Raw genomic sequence first — 13,127 nt, forward strand, 5'->3', positions numbered from 1 at the left:
TTACAATGCTGGCAAAAAGTTGAAAACAGACCTGACTTGGTAGCCAGAGTTTTTAATATTAAGCTAAATGCTCTTTTAAATGATATCTGTAAATTCCATTTATTTGGCAAAGTAATAGCTAAAATTCATGTCATTGGATTTCAGAAACGCAGACTGCCTCACGCTCACACCCTCTAATTAATTCCCTCTCAATGTGCACGAATTTCATGCACTGAGCCACTAGTTTAATATATTGACTTAAGTCTCCAGTAACTCTGACAGGTATCACATTGAGAAACAGGTACAGAAAAGTGAAGGGACTTTACCAAGACAAACAGCTTCTATGTGAGACATCTAATCTCCATCATATTATATATATTATATAGTCTTAACATCTATTGGCTATCTACATGTAAGTCATTAATTAAATGACTGACTTCTCTTTTTGGCAAGTATATCAAGACATTGTCAACAAAACCTTGATAAAAGACTTAGAACTATACTACATTCTTAATTGTTAAAAAGCAGGGATGATATCAGCAAGATGACAGAATAGGAAGTCCCAGACCCTACTTCTCCCAGGAGACAGAAATTCAACACTATACAGACAAATTTCCTTTGTAACAGATCCAAAAACCCGTCAAGAGGCTCCTGCATCCAAACAGACCCAATAAAAACTAGCTGCATAGAAGCTAGTAGGAAAATTTAATAGCATTCACTCACCAGAGCCCCCTTTCCTGGCACAGCATGGTGCAGTCAGGACAAAATTCCCTGGATTCTCCTTGAGGATGGAAAGAGAAGATTGAACCATATGTCTAAAGTTCAGACTTTTTGGGGAGCTACCAGAGGGACTGGTTTTAGTCTTGCCTGAAACTAGGCATTGACAAGTAAGGGCACCAAGTTGGGAACTGCCAAGAACAAAGGCAACGAACGTTCAAACTAGCACACAGGCACTCGTCACTGCCCTGCCCCACAGCTCAGTAAAGAATGAGTGGGAGAAAACCCCAAACTCCTGGCTTCTCCCTGAGGAGGAAAAGAGTTGAAACATGTGTCCAATGTTCCAGTTTCTTAGAGAGCTGCACAAGGGACTAGTATCTGTAGCACCTGTCTCAGAACACTGACAAGACCTGACAGTCTATGTAGATGGGTGGATGCTGCCGAGAACAAAAAAACTGCTACTGCCCCAGAGGACCTGCCATACAACAGACAGACACCAGAGGGAGCAAGAAATTACAAGCTCCTGAAAAAAGAAACTTACAAAAACTTCTATTTAGAGCCCTGACCGGTTTGGCTCAGTGGATAGAGCGCCGGCCTGCGGACTGAAGGGTCCCAGTTTCGATTCCGGTCAAGGGCATGTACCTTGGTTGCGGGCACATCCCCAGTGGGCGGTGTGCAGGAGGCAGCTGATCGATGTTTCTCTCCCATCGATGTTTCTAACTCTCTATCCCTCTCCCTTCCTCTCTGTAAAAAATCAATAAAATATATTAAAAAAACAAAAAAATTCTATTTAGAAACTTATACCCACAAAAAGATGCATTCAGAGAAAAGATTTAAGAAGACAGAATTTCTGAGTTTACTGTTGAAGGTTTCCCCTGAATAAACTCTGGGAGATATGGCTGTTCTCAAATGCATACATCACAACCCAAAGTAGCAAGGCACAAAAAGGAAACAAGGAAATATGGCCTGACTAAAGGAACAAAATAAATCTCCAGAAACTGACCTTAATGAAACTGAATATAAATTACCTGACAAAAATATTCAAAAGCACTGTCATAAATATGCTCAATGAACTCAGGAAAATAATGCATGAATAAAATGAGAACATCAATAAAGATAAATCATTTTTTCTAACATTTTTATTGATTTCAGAGAGGAAAGGAGATGGAGAAAGATAGAAACATCCATGATGAGAATCACCGATTGGCTGCCTCCTACACGCTCCCTACTAGGGACTAAGCACACAACCCAGGCACGTGCCCTTGACCGGAATCCAACCCGGGACCCTTCAGTCCGCAGGCCCAAGCTCTATCTATTGAGCCAAACCAGCTAAGGTGAGAAATAATGTTTTTAATGGAAATTTTGGTGCTGGAAAATATAATAACTGAATTGCATATTTCACTAAATGGGTTCCACAGCAGACTTAATCAAGCAGAAGAAAGAATCAAGGAACTCAAAGACAAGTCATTTGAAATTATTCAGTCAGAGAAACAAACAAACAAACAAAAACAATAAAGAAAAGTAAAGGAAGCTTAAATAACTTAGGGGCTATCATCAATCAGACTAATATATGCACTATGGAAGGCCCAAAAGGAGGACAGAGAAAGGTGGAAAAGGCATATCTGAAGAAATAATGATGAAAATCTGTGGAAAGAAAGGGACATTCAGATTCAGGAAGCCCAACAGCCTCTTATGAAATACAAGAAAAGCAGTACTGAGACAGAAGTTGAGTGGTAAATGTCTACATTAAAATAGAAAGAGCTCAAATAAACAACTCAATTTTGTACCTCAAGAAACTAAGAAAAGAATAAATTAATATTAGCAGAAGGAAATAATAAAGTTAGAGCTGAAATAAACAAAATGGGGGGGGGGGGGGGAGTAAATCAGTAAAACAGTTTTTTGTTGTTTTCGAAAGACCAGGAAATTGGCAAACCCTTAACTAAGAAAAAGAGAGAAGATTCAAATAAATAAAATCAGAAATAAAAAATAATATTACAACTGATGTCACAAGAGAATAAGAATTAACACTAATCATTCTCAAATTCTTCCAAAAAATTTAAGAGGGAACACTTACACACTTATTTTATGAGGCCAGCATTATTCTGATACCAAAGCCAAACAAAGAACTACAAGAAATACAGACCAATATTCCTAATAAATATAAATGCAAAAAAATTCTTAGCAAAATACTAGCAAACCAAATTCAACAGCACAGTAAAAGAATGATACACCATGAGCAAGTGGAATTTATTCCTAAAATGCAAGAATGATTCAACAATTTTGAGCAAGAAGAAAAAAAACTAGAGGCCTCACACTTCCTGACTTCAAAACATATCACAAAGCTACAGTAATCAAAATAATATGGCACTGGCATAAAGATAGGCATAAACCAATGGAAGAAAATAGAGAAATTCATGCACATGATAAATTGATTTTTTGCAAGGATGCTAAGAACACACAATAGGAAAAAGATAGTCTCTTCAACAATGTTGGGGGAAAAAAACAATTTCCACATGTAAATGAATAAAATTGGACTCTTTTATTACACTAAATACAAAAATCAACCCAAAATGAATTAAAGACAAACACAAGACATCTATATATATAAAAGGCTAAGTGTCCACCCACCCGACTGGTAGCTATGACATGAACTGACCACCAGGGGGCAGACGCTCAACGCAGGTGCTGCCATGAGGCGCACTGGCCATTTAAAAATAAACTGCACTACAGACCTGGCATCAACAAACCAACACTCAGCTTCCCCCAAGTGGGACACAGGCCCCGCCACCACCCTGGAGCAACAACCCACCAAATCGCAGCCAACGCTGCCAAGACCCCATGGTGCAAAATGCAGCCCACAGCCTACAGCCCAGCCTGGAAACTGTCACTGTGGGCGCCAGGTACTGACATCACGTAGCAATGCCTGGCTTCCTCTCCCTAGCCAACTAGCCTCCTTGGAGTTTCTTCAGCCCAGGAACCGACTTCCTTTATAGCCAGGTGCAAAAGCATTTTACAATTTAACCAAATGTTGTGAAGCGTTTTCCCGTGCCTCATCTCATTTGATCCTCACAGAGGTCCTGGAGTAGGTAGATAGTAGAATCTTATTTTCTTTTCATTAGCAAGATGCCAATAGTGATATTAAAATATTTCTTCTAATTAATTTCCTTTCAATGTGCATGAATCTGTGCACCAGGACATTAATGAAACTATAAAACTCCTAAAAGAGCCCTGGCCAGTTTGCTCAGTGGTTAGAGTGTTAGCCCTCAAATCTAAGGATGACAGGTTTGATTCCTGGTTAAGGGCTTGTACCTTGGTTGTGGGTTCAAACCCTGGGGCACGTGCAGGAGGCAACCAATGGATGTGCCTCTCTCCTATGTCGATGTTTCTCTCTCTCTGACTCCCCCTCCCCCCAACCACCCTTTTCCCTCCCTTCCACTCTGTATGAGAAAATATCTTCAGGTGAGGATATTTTTTTTTAATTCCTAAAAGAAAATACAGGGTAAAGCTTCATGTCTTGGCGATGCCTTTCTGGACATGACACCAAAACACAGGCAACAAAAGCAAAAACATACATGTGGGACTATATTGAACTAAAGAGCTTCTGCACAGTAAAGGAAACATTCAACAGAGTGAAAAGGCAACCTACAGAATGGGAGAAAATATGTGCAAACCATACATCTGATAAGGGTTAATATCCAAAAATAAATAAGGAACTCCTACAACTCAACAACAACAAAATCAAATAACCTAATTTTAAAATGGGCATGGATTTGAATAAACATTTCTCTAAAGACATAAGAATGTTCAATGTTGGCATGACCATTATTAAAAAAACAACAACATGTGTTTTCAAGGATGTGAAGAAAGGGGAACACCTGTAAACTATTAGTGGGAACGTAAAATGGTGTAGCTGCTATGCAAATCAGTATTGAGGTTCCTTAAAAAATTAAAAATAGCCCAGCTAGTTTAGCTTAGGGGTTGAGTGTCGACCTATGAATCAGGAGGTCATGGTTCAATTCCGTCAGAGCACATGCCTGGGTTGTGGGCTCAATCCCCATAAGGGGCGTGGTGGAGGCAGCCGATTGATGATTCTCTCTCATCATTGATGTGTCTCTCTCTCTCTCTTCCTCTCTGAAATCAATTAAAAAAATACATATGTATTAAAAATTAAAAATAAAACTATCATGCAATCCCACTCCTAAATATGTATCCAAAAGAATTGAAAAGAGGATATAAGAGATATCGGTACCCCCATGTTCACTCTGGTATTATTCACAATAGCCAAGAAGTAGAAGCAACCTAAATATCCAGTACAAATCAATAGTATTCAGCCTTAAAAACAAAAGTCTTGTCATGTTACAACACGGATAATGAACTGTGAAGGCATTAATGCTAAGTGAAGTTAGCCAGTCACAAAAGGATAAATATTGCATAATCCCATTTAAATGAGGTATTACTATACTCCAGCGGTTCTCAACCTGTGGGTCGCAACCCCTTTGGGGGTCAAATGAACCTTTCACAGGGGTCGCCTAAGACCATCGGAAAACACATATATAATTACATATTGTTTTTGTGATTAATCACTATGCTTTAATTATGTTCAATTTGTAACAATGAAAATACATCCTGCATATCAGATATTTACATTACGATTCATAACTGTAGCAAAATTACAGTTATGAAGTAGCAACGAAAATAATTTTATGGTTGGGGGTCACCACAACATGAGGAACTGTATTATAGGGTCGTGGCATTAGGAAGGTTGAGAACCACTGCTTTAGTCAAACTCACAGAAGCACAAAGTGAAATAGTGGTGGCCCAGGACTGTGAAGAGGGGAAATGAGTAACTGCTCTACAATGAGAATAGAGATTCAGTCAGAAACGATGTAAAAGTTCTAATACAATGATGTGCATGTAGTTAACAATACTGCACTGTACACTTAAAAATGTGTTAATAGGCTAGATCTCATGTGTTTTTTACCACAATAAGCAAAGGCAAAAATGAAGTATACTAGTATATGACATGACTTGCTGGTAATGAACCATGCCAGCTTCTGGAGATCAGCATTTCCATTTGTAAGTACTCACATCTTTATGGAATTTTATTTACAGAACTGAAGCTCACCAGTATGGCTTTCAAAATCCACTGTCTCTTTGGAAATCAGAATGGCACCTGTCCATCTTAACCTTTCCTTTAATATAGGATTTCCTAAATATTATTTACAGTGGTTTCTAAAATTCATCTGCAAATTCTCTTAGTACTCTGAGATGACATTAATCTGCGACAGATTTAAAATAAATGACAACAGTTAGATACATACTTGCTCTCTTACATGCTATGTACCTACCTCAATTTCTTTCTCACAACTGTTGTTTGTTTCCTTTCCAAATTAATGTGCAATGTCTCAGAGAAGCAAACTAAAACAAAAATGTTGAGTATTTCTGCTTTTTCTATCTGCTCCATTATATCAAACAGCAGGCCCAAGCTTTTAACAGTGCAATTAATAAAATGCATGGTACTTTTTAATTTTTATTTGTTAGTCCTCACCAAAAGATGTTTTGCTTTTTATTATTTTTAGAGAAAAGGGAAGGGACAGAGAGAAACATTGATTGATTGCCTCCCGTATGCACCCCGACTGAGAATCAAACCCACAATCTAGGTGTGCCTTGACAGGGAATCAAACCTGCATCCTTTTGGTGTATGGGACTATGCTCCAACCAACTGAGCCACCTGGCCAGGGCAAATGAATGGTGCTTTTGATATAAGTTGTCATTATTTATATAAACTTTAAAAATATAGTTATTAAAATTATAATTTCACTGCTTACTTTTAAATATGCAGCTGCCTCTTGTACAGAAAGTGTTCTCTGACTAGAACTGCCACATTCATGATCTCCTGGAAAGATTAGCATATTATTAATTTTGGATCAGTACGATGTTCAATGGAAGAAAACATATTAATCAAAATATTTTACAAATCGCAATTATAGTTATTATATTCACTAAAGAAAGATGAACATTATTTATATTTATTTCCTAGGAAAAATCCAAGTAATGTAAATAAACAATTACCTTTACATAAACCACAGCCTTTAACATGCATTACAGTCTAGATAAGGACTTATCTTCCTCTTATATTCACAACTACATGTCACACTATGCCTATCCAAAGATCTTGGTACACAGAAGGCCCTCCTTAGATTCATTATTTTTCAAGTGGGAAAACTCACTGTTCTAACATACACATCTATCACTAAAACTAATAGTTCAAGTGTTCAAATAAGTTTTAATTAAAACACATTTTCAGAATGTAACTAAGCCTATCTTTAGCAAGTAGTGCACATGCCTTAAAAATTATTATAACACATCAACAGGGAAATTAGAAGATTCTGGCTATAATCTGGTTTCTACAGAAAAGCACATTTTCCTTTTCTTGTCACTATAAAAGAATCCAAAGCCTTTTCTGTTAGGCTATCTGTAGTTATTAGAGATCAATTATCCTCATAATGAACTTCAAATTTAAGTTTTTCCTGTCCTGTTTCTTTCAAGTAATTAAAAAAACTTTAACCTAAAAGTTCAATAGTTAAAGTAAAATAAAAGTCTTGGCAAATTTTCCTATCATAAAAGAAACCATGTTCCTATTCATAGTTTTGTTCGAGTAGCCAGTTGTTAGTGGTTGTAGTTGTAAAAAGGGAAGAAATACCTATTAGATGAACAAGTAAGTTTCAAACTTTATAATGTATCCTCGGAGATTCAGATGCCTTAGATCTACAGCAGGGGTCAGCAAACTACAGCCCATAGACCAAATCTGGCCTACCACGGGATTTTACTACTATAAATGAAGTTTCATTGGAACACAGCCACACTCATTTATGTATTATCTATGGCTGCTGCTTTCATGCTATAATGGCAGAATTGAGTAGTTGCGACAGAGACAGTCTAGCCCACAAAGCCTAAAAATGTTCTACACTATTTGGCCCTTTCACAGAAAAAACTTTTCCAATCCCTGCTCTAAAGGAAGGAATCTATATTTTTAAAAGCACTTCAGATTATGCTGACGTAGCACACTTCATAAAACAATGCTATAGAGACAGCTGTAGACGCTTGCGGTAGCAACATCAGGAATTCCTGGCTAAAGTATGTACTTAAACTATTTCTAGTTGCTACACATACCGAATAAATGTCATTAACTTGCAGTGTATAAATATGACAGTTCAAAAGTCAACACAAATAAGGCTTTTAGTGATATACACAGAATTGTGAGCCTAAAAAACTGATCAGAATTAAGGACCCAAACTAAAAAAATATTGATAATAGGATGGGGAACTGCCAGGATTCTAAATGCCTCCATGAAATAAGAAAAGTTCCCCATATACCTACCAGGCTTCTACCAATGATGTGGTTTCCACAAAAAGGATCTGCTACATCAAGAGTATGAACAATTGCATTTTTCTTTTCTTGTAACTGTTTATAAAAAGAAAATCTCTTCTATAAGAAGAAAGTCTCTTCTTTTGGTTTAAATGTATAATAATAAAAGTTAAAAGGTAACAAACTTTGAAGCTGCTACCACAGCTTATAGGTACTAAACTTAATACCAATTCACCTATATTATTGTTATTAATAACCTATATGCAAATATGTTAATACCTGAAAGCTTTCAAAGACTAAGAGCAGAATATAAAGAAAATGCAATGAATCAGGAAGAAAAAAATTCTACAATATATTTACTTTATGACATCTATATAACCACTAAAGAAAAATCTGCATTTTTATATTTAATCTAGGATTTTAGTTAATTCATTGCTTTTCCAATTTAATTTATACTTTAAGCTTTCAGAATTTTGTTAATATTAATGCAGAAAAATATACATACATTTTTCACTAATACATGTGGCAGGCAGAAAAAAACACCTTGATTAAATATTATCTACAAAAATAAAAACCCACTCCATATAGGTAATAATAACTTCAAAAGAGAAAATATTTCACAAATATAACACTAGACTTGAGAAAAACTATTTCTATTGCTACAGCATGCTACATATGCAAATTAATTTTCAAAACATTTTTAGAGACTGCAATTGTTAAAAATAATTACCTGCAAGCTGTGCCAATCGATCATGAAGCTTGTATAAAGTGTTCATCATAAGATTTTTTTCATTTTCCTAAAATTAAAAGAAATTATTTTAAAATATCTATGTAACTCCAAGAAAAACACATACACCAAATAGTAGTCTTACCCAAAAAGAAAAGCATAAGAAAATTTAAAATCATAGATACTATATAATCTAAAGGACAAATTCATATTTAAACAATGGCTACCATATTTTAAAGAAACTTAAGCCTAAAATCTAAATAATCACTTTATATATTTTACTTTCTTGAGGATGATCGGGAAATTGGCACTAAGGTTAGTGCTAAAAATGGTCTCATACACAACAAACTTCGCCAACCACCAAAACAATGCTCCTCAATACCCTCCCCCGGACCCCCATACAATAGCATGTTTATGTATACTGTCCTTATGACACTATTTTCTTCTAGGCTGCCCTTCATGTTTTGTTTAATCTGATTCAACCACATAATAAGGGAATGAGTACTGACACCTTGATTGAACCTCAACATCTCCTAAGCTCCCAAAGTGGCCCTGAATAAGCTTATGAACCATTAAAGTAAAAAAAAACATTTAACAAGTATTTACTATGAGTTAAGATTGTTCTCTGTGCCCTAACCGGTTTGGCTCAGCAGATAGAGCGTCGGCCTGCGGACTCAAGGTCCCAGGTTCGATTCCGGTCAAGGGCATGTACCTTGGTTTCGGGCATATACCCAGTAGGGGGTGTGCAGGAGGCAGCTGATCGATGTTTCTCTCTCATTGATGTTTCTAACTCTCTATCCCTCTCCCTTCCTCTCTATAAAAAAATCAATAAAAAATATATTAAAAAAAAAAAAGATTGTTCTCCACAAAGCAAGAGATCCAGTGAACAAGATGATTCTTGTTCCCAAGGGTAAAAAACATATCACAGTTGCAAACAAAATATAATGTAAACATAGAAAAGAGAGAGGGAAGATCTATTTATGGAAGAGAGAATATTTGAGTTGAGTTTCACAAGAATAGAATTTACCAGCATTCCAAGCAGAAGAACATCCATGAGCAAAGGCATAAAGGCATAAAGGCATTGTTATATTTCTTACATAACCAGTAGCCTACTTTGACTCAGCAACCTACTAGAAAAGTAGTTTGAAATAAACTGCTAGAGAACCCTAAATACCAAGACAAAGAGTTTGACTTCATTTTGAAAGCTTAGGGGGAGGAAAGTAAAACAGACACGTGCATCAGGACCTTTACTCTGACCACATGAAAGGCAATTAGAGGAGACTATTGTAATGTCTATGCACCCTACCAATTAGTCTAAAGCAATGAGACCCCCAATTTAAGAGCAATCACAATTAAGAGAGACCAATATAAGCAATGGAGAATAATAGGTTAGGAGAGCGGGTAATAATAGCTTATTACACTATTTGAAATAAATTCATGATTCACGAGGAGGGCTGTATTATTATTCCCTTTTTCCCCCTAAAGTGTCTAACAAAACAGGATTACTGTATGAATACAACCAAGAGCAAATTCAGACAAGATACAAAAATCTGGAAAATTATATGTCCAATAACATGCGACTTCATCCATTTATTTTCATGCTATATATTCAGAGACAGGAGAAAAGTTTGGACACTATAAGTGGCATGCTTTTGTCAATGCAGTGACACTAAAGAAAAAAGAAAACTTACCAAAGGCTCCAAATCCTACCACCAGAGTCCCTGGTTTTATGTGAGATTGTTGGTAAGAGACAAGTGATATTCCTTCAGCTGACTACTTGCCTTCCAATCCTTTTGATTTTCTTCCCCCTCAACTCTATCTCAACCAGATTCTGAATCAAGACAGTCCTTATCTTTGCATAAGCTTAAAAATCCAAATTGCAAAAGTCAGACATCAAAAATAACTGCAGGGGCCCTAGCTGGCTTGGCTCAGTGGATAGAGCGTCAGCCTGCGGACTGAAGAGTCTCAGGTTCGATTCCAGCCAAGGGCACATGCCTGGGTTGCGGGCTCGATCCTCAGTGGAGGGCGTGCAGGAGGCAACCAATCGGTGATTCTCTCTCATTGATGTTTCTATCTCTCTCTCCCTCTCCCGTCCTCTCTGAAATCAATAAAAATATATTTTAAAAAAATAAATATATTCATTATAATAGAATGAAAAGGAATTCAATGATAATGTAGACTGTGGACTTGACACATAAAATCAAGGTAAATCTGATTAGGCTCTGAGATTAAAGTAGCTGAGAGTAAAAAAATAAACAAATAAATAAAGTAGCTGAGAGTTTTATCGTTTGTCTCCTCCGTTATTTGGAAGTGACTGATTTCCTTTTTGCTTTATGTTTATGATGAGTAGATCCTCATCAAACCCATCCCCACTTTCCTACTGAAAATAAAACTAAATTCAAAAATTTGACACTTGCTGTCTGTGATTACATCTTTAATGAACACCAGAGGCCTAGGAATATACTTCATCTTTTGATTCACAGATATTAACACTGGACTAGATAAGTAGAAGAAATAGCAAAATCAAATGTAAATGAATCTCATACTGGATAACATACATACTATTACAGTCTCATACAAAGAATTTAAGCACTCAAAAAGCTCCACTATTTTTTCATGAATTATTTTTCTAGTGATGACTTATTCAAAAAGAACATCTATATATAACAAGATTCTCAAGTGCCATCCAAATGGACTATGTTATTAATGTGAACAAATCAATTTTGAGAAAGAGAAAGGCTTTGTTTGGTTCAATTATCTTTAGCACCAATATGCTAAACTAGAAGTAAATCTAAAAAGTATGTAAATCAAATATTAAAGTTACTTTCTTTATAGAAACTTATATTGGCTTATAGTTGCATTACATTCTTCTTCATTTCAGACTGCTTTTTAGATTGACACTTCCAATATTCAGCTTGAAGGTGTCTAACTAGTGGCTTCCCTAATCACCCCAAAAACAAGTTAATGATCTACCAATAAGTCCATATTTAAAGTAAGCTTTCAAGTAATCTTTCATTAAACAAAGATAGTTTTATAATTTGAGATAGCTACCTTCTAACTGTCTATTTGGTAAGGTCCAGATTTTCTTATAGTAATACATATACTCTAAAGCAAAGTTCTTATTCTTGGGAGAAAAAAATCAAACTGTAGAGAAACTCTACCAAATTTTCTCATATATTGTCCCCTTTAAATATTTCACTCTTCTATCCTCAGCCAATTTTCTCCTCAAAAATATTTTCAATTATTTGTATTATGTATCTGATTAAATGATAATGAATTTTAAACACTTAGCATGGTGCCTGGCACAGAATAAGTGGCTGCCATCATCTTTATTATTACTATTATTATTTAGAGCCGGGGTGGGGAACATCCAACCCATGTATAAGGCCCTCAAAAGCATTTGGTCTGGCCTTAAGGCATTAGCGTGAATTAATTAAAAGTTTGACCAAATATAGCAGGCTAATTTTTAAGTTAATAATTCTGTATGGCCTGCAAATGATGTTATAAATATCCAAATGGCCATTGGCAGAAAAAGCTTCCCCACCCCTGATTTAGAGGTTCTGAACTTCAGTTTCCCTCATGGGAAAAATTATACAGAAGAAAATGAAGTCTTGTATTTCCCATGTTCATTGAGTACATTGTACAAATTTAAATTATGGTACCAGTAGCAGTGCTGTACTTAAAAGTGTAACTGTCAACTCTTTTAAAACAAATTATCTCAACAGAATATTACAAAAAATAATCATTACAAAGTCTCACCCTAACAATCTAGAGTAATATTCTGTGGAACTAATTATACACTATTACACATCCCTCATCACAACAAATAATGTATTCTACACAGTTCTATATTACTGTCAAGTCCTACAATTAAAAAAATTAAGAATTTTGTATTGTAACTCAAATATCAATTTTTGAAGTGTCTATATGATGGTAAGCAAAAAATATTTTCATGTGAGTAAAATTGGTTAAAATTAACATTATAGATCCTTTAAAAAAGAAACCATAAATAGCCAGCCTAAGGGGTGTTTATCTCTAAATCCTTTGCCTTCCTGATGGTGGAACAGGCATGCCAATGAGCAAAAAGTCCAGAGAGAGACAGGATGAGGTCAAAGAGAACAAAAACTACTAGGCTAGGATATCCAACAACTTATGAAAACATGCATACTTTTAAGGATAAGGCCAGGTAGACAACACACCACTGCCATTTTACTGGACAGCTGGTTTTTACCTTAAAGTGATAAACAGTTCAGCTCTTAGAGAAAATCTGTGTCAGATTTAGTTACACTACAGTTAAGGAATACTAAAAAGAGAAAATTTATTGCTTCAGCCTAAA

The 13,127-nt window shown here is 35.8% G+C and overlaps 1 protein-coding gene across 1 annotated transcript in view; it reads right to left on the reverse strand.

Annotated features, from left to right (window-relative positions):
- LEMD3 (LEM domain containing 3) overlaps positions 1-13,127 on the reverse strand; it is an 87,115-nt gene that overhangs the window by 40,326 nt on the left and 33,662 nt on the right. The window contains exons 4-5 of the mRNA XM_005872694.2: positions 8,795-8,861; positions 6,525-6,592 (exon numbers count right to left, since the gene is read on the reverse strand). Of these exons, the coding sequence (XP_005872756.1) occupies positions 6,525-6,592; positions 8,795-8,861 (135 nt within the window). The remainder of the gene's footprint in view (positions 1-6,524; positions 6,593-8,794; positions 8,862-13,127) is intronic.

Source organism: Myotis brandtii, unplaced genomic scaffold (assembly GCF_000412655.1).
Source record: "Myotis brandtii unplaced genomic scaffold, ASM41265v1 scaffold389, whole genome shotgun sequence".
Lineage (NCBI taxonomy): Eukaryota > Metazoa > Chordata > Mammalia > Chiroptera > Vespertilionidae > Myotis > Myotis brandtii.